Here is a 12,939-nt window from a genome sequence, read left to right as displayed (position 1 = left end):
TTTCTCAGCAGGCACCTCCAGTTGCACTCGCTCAGTTGGAATCAGGCTGAAATTATTCCTACAATAACTTTACTTAAATTTTTATTTAAGCCACAATTGCTCAATTCATGCCCTGGTGCAGTTGTGGGGGTCTAAGGAGTGGTTAAGAAGTGTTACTGCTTTACCGCATACAATATTGTGTAATACTGCATTACATTACAAGACAATATAGTGAATGGTAAGTACTGTAAGGAATACAATAAAAGGAGACTAGATACAAATGACAGTATTTATGTTATTTATTGTGGGTTTACCTAAACAGCAGTACTAGCACAATGTGTGAATATAAGGTCAAAACATTAAAATAAAACAATGAATAATCAGTAGACAAGTTTTAAAATCAAATTTAGCCCCATTGAGACTTATTTGTTTTGATTTTTTTTCAGATTTATGATTACCTGGGGAGCTGGAACATGGACATTACCACCTAAATCAACAAAGTATGACTATCAAAATAATAATACAAAAACTAAAGCGTGGTGAGAGTGATACAGCCTAACATACTTATTTTAATTGTTTATTAGAGCTTAGACCATTTAGAGCTTTAGAACTGAAAAAAGTCCCATTTAATATAATCATATAACTACATGGAGACTTTTTTTGAAGCTGAGATGGAGCAAGATTTGCCTCCGCAGTATTTTAGGCCTGCAGCTCGTTGACAAAGTCTTCTCCAAAGTCAATGATCCGTTTCATTGCGCTCAGGATCAGTGTATCGACCTCATCATTTGTTTCCATCTCTGTGTTGTAGTTCTTCACAGGAAAGATGCAGTTTGGTTGAAGGCCCAGGTCCACACTGATTTTGTCCACCTAATTTGGAAAAAATTCACAATCAAGAAATGCTGCTCACAAAGTTATTTGTTTGAATTTGAAAGTGTTTTCAATTTTAAAAACATTCTACCAACTCATGAAATAGAAACCTACCGTTTCCTTTATGTACTTGCTCTTACACACGTTCTTTACATCGGAGCGGACCTCTGGACAAGCTTCATCAATTTTGGTGAGAACAACCACTTCAGGAATTCCTGCCAATACAAAGTGGAATACAACAAGTTTATGTTTGACAGGTTATTTGATTCAATCTATGAACCACACAATATAAACCTTACCCAGTCTGCTAGCTGCAAGTCTGACCTCCCTCATCTTGTTCTTAGATTCATTACTTAGTAGACTTGCTTTGCTGGCATCGATGATACAAACCAGAACATGAACTTTGTCCTCCAGGGTGGGGCTCTTGTTGTAGTTTGGATCATTCTCTGATATTTCAGAGTACGGATTGAACTGTAAAAACAATGTAAATCAAATTATAACTTTTGTGAAAACTTATTTAAACATCTTTACATAAATACAATTCTTGATACAAAACAGAAAGGGAAGCTGGATGGTTTTATTGAAATGCATCAACAATACTCAATGATGTCAATAATTAATTGGACTGTACATTGTAACCGTCTTTTATGTGTCCCTTCATGTCCAGTTTGATGTCTTCCACACAAATTCCTTGTTTTTCTAACCCCTCGATGCCCATGATGTCAGTGAAGACAAAAGGGTAAAATGTCCCTGGTCCTCCTTTGTTAATTTTAAAGGTTCGGCGCTATAAAACAGAAAAAAGAAGATATGATGACATCATTGAAACCTTTTGATGAATGTCTAAGATGAACTTTATCTCATGCTCATTAATATTATCATAAGCTGCTCAAAGTGCTGCTCGAATCATCTGTGTGCTGCAATTATCTTCACAAGATAACACAAAGTGAGTGAATCAACAAAAGGTGAAAGAATTTCACGATGTGTTACAGTGCACGACATACGACCTCAGTTAAACCAGAAGGGATTCATACTTTCATGGTGAACGTTTTTGAGGAGTTTGTATCTGTCAAAGCTCGACCAGTGATTCTTCCTCGTAAAACACTGTCGACAGAGTTGATGAAGCTGGACTTTCCAGCACCAGTAGATCCATGAAGCAGAACTCTGAGCTGTTTGACGTCTTTGTTATGAGGCTGATAATCCTTCACAAACTGCAGGTCCTCCTCTTTTTGGCTGTTCATTAATGAAAAGGTAAGATTATCTGTCGCATTCTTTCACTGCACTTCAACATTATTATCAGTTTTATCTATGTTACAAATATTTTGTGGTAGCTGCACTGTTGTCAGAGGCACCATGAATTAAACATCACTCACCTCCATCGTATTTTCCTCCACTCTTTAATCAAAGCTGACAAGTAGAGGGCACACGATGATGTAATATAACCACAACACAAATGAATAATCAGTCGTTATACATTTGCATTTTCATACATCCTAGACAACGTTCAGGATTGTATTTACAACTTTTGATCTACTCTTTCTGATATTGATAAGTAGACGACCAAAGTATTCTTCTGAGTTTAAACAAGGTTTACAAATATATTGAGTATCTTACTTTTAGGAGCAGGTGCAGGAGAAGGAGTGTGAGCACGCGGGGGAGAAGGAGCACGAGCATGTATTGGATGTCCTGAATGTTCTGTAATGTTGTGAGTATCTTACTTTTAGGAGGAGGAACCGGAGCACGAGCAGGAGGAGGAGCAGAAGCAGGAGCACGAGCCGGAGCAGGAGCAGGAGCCGGAGCAGGAGCAGGTTTTGACTCTCCTCCACCCATGGCTGAAAAAGGACAGTAAGACAACATTTAAACAAGAACCATTGTTACACATAATTCATTATAAAAAAGCGTAAGTTCAGACATGTTGCAACTGATCACTTTTAAAACAGACTCAGGTGCTGTACAAACAAATCCTGTAATTTATTCTTAATTATTAAGTGTTGTTCTAATTGACTCTGATTGTTTAATTCTTGTTTAATCTCTCGACAAGTTATATAGTTTAACTTTTATCTGATTTGATAATATTCAAGGAATCGTACCTGAAGTGTTTTGCCTGTAAAAAGAAAAGGAGATGGTTCAATGAATTATTATAACTTTGACACATTTTTATATGTTGGCATAATAAAAATGCAATGGATTGAACATTTAGGACCTGAAATGATGACAAGTCAAGATTCACTGTTTGCTGTAAAAGGAGACCGTAATATGCAAATGTGGCCCGGTGGGCCCGGTGTCGTCCGGTTAAAGTCGGTACCCCCCCCCCCCCCCACCCGGTGGAACCGGACGAAACTGGCATCAAGGCTTATTTTTGTTTTGAGGATCAAAGAAATTTTGTGATTGAACCAAACCATTATTAAACTCCAACTTGATTTACCACCAGACAAAATAGGTGAGTGTTTTTTAATTTGCCATTTTTGTTGCTAAATTCATTACAGATAACACAGTACAATGCATATATCAAAAGCATTTTAATTATAGGGTAAAAGTCACAAAATGACAGTGTCGGATTAGTGCATTTTGTATTAAAATATTGATCAGTATAAAAGTTGAACAAGCGAGGCTAATTGAAGCATTAGGAAATTGATCCCCATTCATTGTCAGTTTTACATTCGCTTTTTACCCAAAGAGGACGAGGCTGTCAGCTCTATGAAATGGAATTGCCATGTTGTTCACATTGTGTAACTTTGCTATGTTAAAATTACTAAATGTATTCAGTAAGGTTTCATTAGAACAACGTAACAGTTTGCGATTTCAAGCCTACAAAACAGCCAATTAAAACGTACTGACTTGCATCTCACTTGCATGTCTGAGATTTGCATCCGACATGCGGAGTAACCACGGTACTTTTAACCTTCAGCACTCGTGTGTTCATTGCTCTTAAAAGATTTTCTTTGAAAATACAATGTCAAACTGTACGTTGTGTCCACTGGCGATAAGTGTTTGCATCTTATTCGTTTTTTTATTGCACTCCCTTGTATATTATCATAGTTGGCAAATCGGTTTTTGCTAACGTTAGCTAAAATCTCACACACGAACATAAGATAATATTAACAATAACGTTACTTTAACGTTTCGTTTGTTGCGAATGTGTTTTTGTATTAACAAGGCTTGAAGTCTGATACGGCCCGTAGTTTAAAGATAATATAAAGACGGAATTTTGAAAGTAACATAATTGTCTTTTGTGAACAATAAATAACAGACCTGGGGTCCGTTTCGAGAAGCGGGTTTAGTGGAAAGAGTTTGTCAACCCTGAGATGACGGAAACTCTGGCTTGTCCGTTTCACAAAGGGAGGTAACGAAAGCTCAGGGTCAGTTACCATGGCAACTGGTACCTGGAAGCGATTGAAGAGTGAGATACAGACACCACAATGAAGAATTATAGAACAATCACTGACATGGGGCTCTGGACTAAGCATCTGCAACTTGTTATCTCTGCCCTTTGCATGATGTATATCCAAGTTGTATGACTGGATAAATAAAGTCTTTGATTTGGGCAGTGTAGCGAGTTAAAAAATCTTGCGATCTGTATAAATAATCACCGGACCTGAACCCATATACACCTCAAAGTGTTGCAAGGACCCAATCAAAGCCTATGCTTCTTTCTCAATTACAGAATAGTTCAACTGATGTTTGGTAATTTTTTTTTAATAAAAACCCACCGGTCGGCCAATAACAAACTCATCTTGCTGTAACAGCACCCCAACCGCCCCTACATGACTGGCCTCCACCTGAAGTTTAAATGGTTTGTCCATGGAAGGAGCTGCCAAAACAGGAGCATTGCCCAGAATTGCCCTCACATTTTCAAAAGCGGTTTGGCAGCTAAGAGACCAGATATATTTTACCTTACCCTTCAAAAGATCTGTCAATGGTGATACCACAGTTGAAAAATTTCTACAGAGACCTCTGTAGTAACCCACCAAACCAAGAAAGATCTTTTTTGTAGCTGAGGTGGATAATGCTCAACTTCAGCATCCAAAAATGTCCACTTTTCCAGACTTACTCGATAAAACGCTGCTTGATTGGCTTTACATCGCCCACTATTTCAATGTCATGCTCCAAAACATGTGTACGAGATGGCACATCTCCAAACAGACTGGAATACACCTGTATAACCTCCATTAATTCTGTGCGCTGAAGCTCAGACACGTGAGACAATACACTGTTTAACATTGAAAGAACCTTAGAGTTATGATTTGGTAAATCATGTTCACAAGCAGCTTCACTACCAGACAAAACTGTGTTACCAACACACACTAGATGAGCATCATCTGCCGGTGCACTCAATTCCTGAGATACCCAGGTATGATATGCTTTCAACAGATTGACATGCCAAAGTTGGTGGTTTATACGACGTTCTGGAGTGGCAATCAGGTAGTTTAGCTCTGACAACTTCTTCACTACCGTGTAACAGGTATAGACAATAGGTAATGGAGCCAAAACCTAATCGCCCTCACAAAAACTACGCCGTTCCGCTCTTCGGTCATAAAGATGTTTCATCTTCTCCTGTGAAGAGTCAGCTTTTCCCTGAGTAACTCTGTAGCAGAGTAAAGTCGCTGCCTGAAACCATTGACATGGTCAATCAAATTTTGAGGTGCCTGAGATTCCTTCCACTTATTTTGCAGAGCAGCTAACGGCTCCCTGCACAGTATGACCGAACACCAACTCGTTTGGACTGACAACTGTACTCTTTTGGGCTACCTCTCTTGCTGCCAGCAACAACCATGGTTACTCTGAATGGTTCTAGGTATGCCGAAGATGGATATGAATTGATTGTTAGCGTGTGGATATGCTGCTGGTTATCTGTTGCTACTGCCTATTCTGTAACTTAAACGCCATGCAGTCTCTCTTCCAGTGACTGTATTTATGACAGAATTGACACTCAGAGTCACGGACTCCATGATCAACTCTCTGGTCTCAAGGAAAACCCCCAACTGACCGCCTAGAAAAAAACATCCCTCCTGCAGGCACAACAATTCCCCCAGACAAAGCATGCGTGCAGACTTCCACACCGCTACCTTTGAGGGTCAAGAAATAATCATCCGCCAGGGCAGCAGCCTCCCCTGCTGTCCTCACCTTCTGTTCACTTATGTACATGGCAATTTGCTCTGGGACTGAATTCTTAAACTGTTCAACCACCATCAAGTTAAACAAGTCATCAAAATCCTTCACTTCTGAGGCCGAGCACCATCGACTAAAGTGAATCACCAAATCATTTATCTCCCTTTTTCCAACTCCTAAAACACTGACGGTATGCTTCAGGGACTAACTCATACATTTTCAGTACAGCCGTTTTAACCTTGGCATAATCACCGCGGTCTTCCGGAGACAACAAGGAAAAAAACCTCCTGAGCCCAGCCCCTCGCGTCTGCAATACGCTCAAACAATACATCAACATCCTTCTCACCAAATTTAGGCACCAAGCGTAAACTATTCTATAATAGATACTATAAGTATTACGTGAATTATCGCTGCTTCGAGCCAACTCTTCATTCCTGAAGAAGTCATAGAATTGACCTTCTCTAACTAACCTCAGTCTCTCACTTTCCAAATCTAGCTTTGCCATTTCTGTTTGCTGCCTCATTTTTTCTAATGCCAACACTTTATCAACTTCTGCTTGCTGCCGCATCTGTTCCATAACTCCTTCTCTAACAGCTGGGTCTGGATCACAGCCAATCGCTGCATGACAATGCGGTATAAAGGTGGCTTCAGAGCACCTGTCTGCATTTCATTTGCCAGAGGCTGGGGTTACGACACCGCCTGGCGTCTTTTACCCTGCGCCGTGTGGTGACCGGTAGGCTGTCGGCAGCAACTGTATTCGCTCCCACGTTGTCCGTCCAGTGCTCATTTAAGTGCTCTTTGTGTCCTAGAAGCTCACTGGTATGGCTGCATACTAATCTCCACCTGATGCACCCAATGTCCACGCTGGTATTTCTCGTGGTAGCGTCGATCCCTCCGACCCACGCTGATTGGCTTCAGCGGCATGTATTGGCATGTATGTATTGTTTTGGCCTCCTAACTGGGTCAAGACATATTTTAACTGGACGAGAGACCGGCCTTACTTATTTGTTTGGATCCTTTGTCATTTGTCTGTTTTTTAAATTTGTTTTTGTTTTATTTTAGACCTGTTCTCATCCCCCCCCCATTCAGGTGCGGAGTCTGCGGCGGTGGATTGGTATCCCAGGTGGTGGTGTCTCATGTTTTTGGCATGTTTTGAGTTTGCTTCACTTTTAGTAGTTTCGCGTGTGGTGCTCCTTGGGTCCCCTTTTCTTTGGACAGTCCATCGTAAGTCTCGGCCGTGATTGGTTCCCCCGTTGCTTGAGTGAAGAGGTTTTTTACTGTGGTTTTTAAACCGTAAATTTAAGTTAATAAAATTACATTGTCTTATATTACGTCTCTGCCTCATTTGCGACAAACCGGAGTGCCTCCCCTTTTTCTTGTTGGGTTGAAGATTTTAAAACGTCTCTGGGTGAAATTCCCAGGGTGGCGTTGTCTGGCAACATAATATTCAAACTGTCCTCACCCATATATCACGCCTTGTGTCGCTACACTGTTCAAAATGTAAAGCTACACTATGAGCCACATCCGGCAAACTTATCCAAAGCCAAATTAGTAGAACTGTGATTTTTTGTACAGGTGTTAAAACACCCATATCGTACAAATGTGCCCTTATAGTAGATCGAACATTTTCCTTTAACCTCCTGTCACCAACGCTGATTTTATAATGATCAGCCAGCTTTAACAACTGATCCCTTGTACACGGATCCAATAATTCCTCCCAAGGAAAAGCAATGAACTCATCTACTCCTGCAATGATTAACACCACCTCACCAATGAACAGCAATCAGTTCCCGGTAAACAAAAGAATGTATAGTATTGACCTCAATAGTGCGCAACACAAACTACAAAATAATCTCATTGAGCATCCCCTCTAAACTGCCTAACCCCATCTACGTAACTCAACCCTAATCTTAAGAAGCTTTTCGCGGCGGGTATTTACGAACCAAAACCCAGTAGATACAGATCAAAACAAAGTTAAGGCAGGGCTAAATTTGATAGTTAAACTTGTATTATCCATTGTTTTATTTCAATGTTACCTTATATTGACACGTACTAAAATAGAAACAGTCATTGGTAAAATATTGAAATTACAAAGATGAAGACAAGATACAAGGAATGTTAATCAAGCTAGGCAAATAACACTTACCAACGTTACTTGAGGCAATGAGAAGCTCCTCCGATGTTGAACTGCACAGGTGTTTTAGATCAACTGTGACTATATAATATTTACATTCCAGCCACTGAAAACGACACACGAAGGCAGCGCATGCAATAGGGAGGGTGTGCTGAGCAGCGCAAGGTCGGCGGTTCGAATCCTGGCTCCTCCCTGCGACAAGTCAGTGTCCCTGAGCAAGAACCCTAACCCCCAGTAACTGCACATAAAATTATGTCAAACCATGGGCGTTTTGGATAAGTGACCGCTACATGTATAGTAATGTCCTGTAAGGAGCTATGTGGGTTCACTTAACCCAGTAACTTTCTTAAAGTGTAAAAAAAAAAACATGAGCTGTGATACAGCTACACACAGATATAATGCTGCTATTGTTGATTTTGTAGGACATAACAAATCTGTTTCCTAAAAAGTTTCGTTCCCTTACAAAACTGGCATCAGTTTGACACACTGCTGTTTGTGCAATCCTGTGAAATTTTCCATTGTGGGACTAATAAAGGAATATCTTATCTCATAAAATCATTTACCAACTTGATCACCCAACCTGTCAACACCAAGATAATCAGAGAGCAAAGTCAGCAAACTCATCTGAAACAGATTACGACAATGGAAAGTACCAATGAAGGAAGTAGGTACTGCGATGGCCCAGCCGGTGAGCAGTGCCCCACGTGGCTAGAAACCGCCAGGAGAGGGCCACCAAGAGGCATGGTAGTGGAAGGGCGGTACTACCCCAGGTGTCACTGAGCTCCCCTCCCAGGTGTCGGTAATCACGCAGGCAATCAGGAGCCTGTTTTAAGCCCTCCTCCCAGGAGACATGGGGGAAGAAAGCGAGTGAGACAGCCGGAACGTGAGGAGGATGAGACCCCGGGGATGTTCCTCAAACGAGACAGTTCCAATGAAATACATTCTCTCTCTGCTGCACCAGTAGGAATCTGGCGAAGCCTCCTGATGTCCCTGGCCACCTAGGTGAAGAGCTTTTGAGTTATCCTTTCCCCTCTCCCTTTCCCCCTCTCCCCGTTGAATTATTGATAATAAACCTTTGTTAACTTCACCCTGCTTGTCGTCTGCCTCTCCTCCCCTGTGACCCCTTGGCGTACCCTGCGAGGTCGGGCGCCCACAGTACATTTGAAAAAATGACTTAACAAAAAAAAAAACATTACAAAAAGAACACAGGTGAGGAACAATTTGTTAATCACATATCTAATGAGAATTCCTATTGCAGCAAAGGGAAGGATAGGATTGGCTCATTTGCTGTAATGTACGTTACTGTATATGACAACAACTGATGGATCATTCTGCTTGCCGTCTAATTGAGAACTGTGTTTGAGTGTAAGTTCAGAAAATACTTTGTGGAAAGTTTTGTTTGCTAGTTCTGATCTGAATGATTCCATAACAAAATCCAACAAATGAGTTTTAGAAATATTCTTACTCGACACCGATGTAAAATCATTAAACAGGACATTTTATTAAATAATACGTGCAAGCAGGAGACAAAATGACACACGTACAAAGTCATAGATCAAGACTACTCAAAACAGGTCTTCAGCACGGAAAGACACAGCTGAAAGATGACACATTTCTTTCCCCTCTGGACATATAGAGCCTTGCAAAAGTATTGACCCCCGCCTTTGACGTTTTTCTTTTTTTGTTGTCTTACAACTTTGAATTAAAATAGATTTTTTGGGGGGTTATTATCATTTGATTTACATAACATGCCTACCACTTTGAAGATGCAAAATGTTTTATTGTGAAACAAGAAATAAGACAAAAAAAAATTGAATACTTGAGCGTGCATAATTACCCCCCTCCAAGTCAATACTTTGTAGAGCCACCTTTTGCAACAATTACAGCTGCACGTCTCTTTGGGTATGTATCTATAAGCTTGGCACATCTAGCCACTGGGAATTTTGCCCGTTCTTCAAGGCAAAACTGCTCCAGCTGCTTCAAGTTGGATGGGGTCCGCTGGCGTACAGCGATCTTTAAGTTTAAATACGTAAAGAATCTCAACACACAATAAGCTCCAGGCTGCTGCAACTCTGCTACAACTCAGTTGAGGAGAAAAATAGCGTGTTGATTTGTCATTGATTCTGTTTCTTTCCAGCACATTAAACCAGTGGAATTAATTGCTGAATAACCATATGCAGTGAGGAATCTACAGTTGTTTGAGGTCCCTCTAGTCCAGTGGTTACCAAACTTTTTCTGTCAGAGCCCCCTTAGAGGATGTATGGACGTTGCAAGACCCCTAGAATTACATTGTTATATATAAAGCCAAAAAGAAAGTTGATGTTTTTATATTCATAAAATAGTTACAAACACAAAACTCATGTCCAGTCCTCTTATTGGTTTTGCTTTGTCTTTTATTTGTTTTTTTTACACCGGACCCCCTCATCCAAGCCCAAAGAAGTTTTGCTGCAGTGAGTTTGGAGGTCTTTCCTTTAATATATTTTCTTGAATGTATTTCTGTGTAAGTGGGTGTTATCCACGTCACTTTTTAACCGTCAGAAAAGAACATCCATTTTAATACAGATGTATCGGTGGAAAAAGGGACTCTGTTACACAAAGATGAATAAGCATTGGAGGGGCAGGATTTGGACTCAATGCCTCATTTGGAAATTCCAGGTCCTCCCAGTTTCCTAATGGGAGGACCTCAGCGTCCACATCCTGTCCAGCGGATGTTCCTGCCCTTCCTCTTCCTCTGGATGCATGAGGCCTACCGCAGTCTGCTCGGTGGCTGACAAACCCAAATATACTTTGTTCAATGACAAATTACCCTATTTTTCCATATGCAGCAAAACCATGTGAATCATTTAAACAACCCTGTGGTCCTACTTGATTTGGGGTATTTACACATAAATGAGGCAGACTGTGAATTAGTTTTATTGATGTAAACAGGTGTCGAGACGCCCCAGACTCAATCAGAACCAAATGTAATGTTTTAGTCATCAACATCGTAAGTAATTTGCACTGATTCATTACATGTCTTTTGCTCCTGATGGCATTAGAGCGCAGAGGAAACTGGGTTGTAGTAATAACAGAGCAGGGAGGATGTGATAATACTACGGAATTTACATCCGTGTGAATTCTCGGTCTCGATTTAGCAACCAATCAATGAGCAAGTTGGTGTTTGGTCAAAACCTCTTCTGGTGGAGGTTCCCTTCCTGCTTGTGCGTAACAACGGATCACATGACCTGGAAGTAATGCTCTCCAACAGACTGCTCAGGAGAAGGGGACAAACTGCTCCTCATTTCCCGGGCGGTCCTGAAGCACACTGAGCATTTACTGCACATATGAAGGATACGCACTGTATGCTCGCAGTGTGCAGCATGTGTGCGAGTGTTTGTGTGCGTCCGGCTGTCACACGGCTTCACTTGTCAATGAGTGTGCAGAGACATCTACGTGTCCACAGCACACTGTCCTGATGTCCCGAGTCAAAAGAGCTGGGACAGATGGTCTGAGTCTCTCTTCAATTCAAGGCTCATGGCCTGGAGGATGATTCACACACGCCTTTTCACATTTGATACACATAGATCTTCTAATGACACAATCACACACATCAGGGCGTGAGGTCTATCTTTTTTTTTTGGGAAGCATTTTTCCATTCATCTAAATATATTTTTTGTTATTCACGTTTCAAATCTTTTTCTTTTTTTCACACTCAGACTTTTGAGCCTGAGGTGGCTTGGGGGGCGGGGCATCAACAGAGAGGGGCGTGGCATCATGGGTTATGGCTAAGGCTTTCATGTCTGTTTTCCTTTGCAGGGCAAGGATCATTGAGCAGCAGCACTACACCCGCTAACCTGCCAGAGACCACTGCTGCTTTGCCTTTGGCTAAGTTCACCTTGTTTGGGTTTGCTTTGTTTTGGCCTCTCCACATTGCTCATTGCGTGCTTCGCTGAGGGCCTCCTAACTGGGGCAAGACATATTTTAACTGTGTACGAGAGACAGCCCCCCCCCATTCAGGTGCTGAGTCTGCGGTGGTGGTTTGGTGTCCCAGGTGGTGGTGTCCCTCTTTCATGTTTTTGCGTGTTTGAGTTTGCTTCACTTTTAGTTTCACGTGTGGTGCTCCTTGGGTCCCCTTTTCTTTGGACAGTCCATCATCTTAAGTCTCAGCCCTGATTGGTTCCCCCGTTGCTCGTCCCAGACTGAGTGAGGGTTTTACAGTTTTTAAACCGTAAATTGAATTTAATAAAATTACCTTTTTGTATTGTAAATTGCGTCTGTCTCACGTGTGACGAGCTGGAGTGCCTCCCCTTAGTTTTGTTGGGTTGAAGATTTAAAACAATTTCCTGGGTGAAATTCCTAGGGTGGCGTTGTTTGGCAACATTACAATTTTTAAACTGCCCTCACCCATACATCACGCCTCGTGTCGCTACATGTATAATACGTTAAATTCATCCGACAGCAATGATTCAAATTCACATTATCTCATCATATGTGTTCATGATCATTTCCTGCTCATCGGTGGAGAAATACGCTTTAAGTTTATTTCCTGTTAGAATAAAAAATCCTGGTTTTCTGTGATCGACTCTGTGATGTTCATGACGTAACCACGTCATCTGCAGAGATAGACGCGCAAGACACGTGAGCAGGAAGTACGGTAACGTGTAAACCAGAGCCGGAGAATAAACGCCCGTGGATATGAATCAAACTGTGTTAGGTCTGGTGTATAAACCCACACAACGCAAACACTACAGACTCACTAACACTAACCCTAACACTAACCCTAACCCACGTAACAACATTATCCTGATTGACATCTGGTTCAAACGAACGAGACGGTTTGAACGCCGATCCGCCTTCGAGGAACCGAGAGCCTG

At 41.4% G+C, this 12,939-nt stretch overlaps 1 protein-coding gene across 1 annotated transcript; it reads right to left on the bottom strand.

Moving 5' to 3' along the window:
• Nucleotides 1-260: 260 nt before the first annotated feature.
• Nucleotides 261-8,257, bottom strand: LOC120827266 (interferon-induced protein 44-like). The gene is made up of 8 exons (XM_040190040.2): nucleotides 8,099-8,257; nucleotides 2,562-2,675; nucleotides 2,217-2,250; nucleotides 1,878-2,076; nucleotides 1,478-1,630; nucleotides 1,146-1,317; nucleotides 961-1,061; nucleotides 261-846 (listed from the first exon to the last, which is right to left on the bottom strand). Exons 2-8 carry the CDS (start codon nucleotides 2,671-2,673, stop codon nucleotides 679-681), a joined length of 939 nt encoding a protein of 312 aa, XP_040045974.2. The 5' UTR covers nucleotides 2,674-2,675; nucleotides 8,099-8,257; the 3' UTR covers nucleotides 261-678.
• Between the last annotated feature and the right edge of the window lie 4,682 nt (nucleotides 8,258-12,939).

This window comes from Gasterosteus aculeatus, chromosome 11, assembly GCF_964276395.1.
Source record: "Gasterosteus aculeatus chromosome 11, fGasAcu3.hap1.1, whole genome shotgun sequence".
NCBI classification, from domain to species: Eukaryota; Metazoa; Chordata; class Actinopteri; order Perciformes; family Gasterosteidae; genus Gasterosteus; species Gasterosteus aculeatus.
Note: the sequence above shows the minus strand (reverse complement) of the source record. Positions and strands in the feature narration are given on the sequence as shown.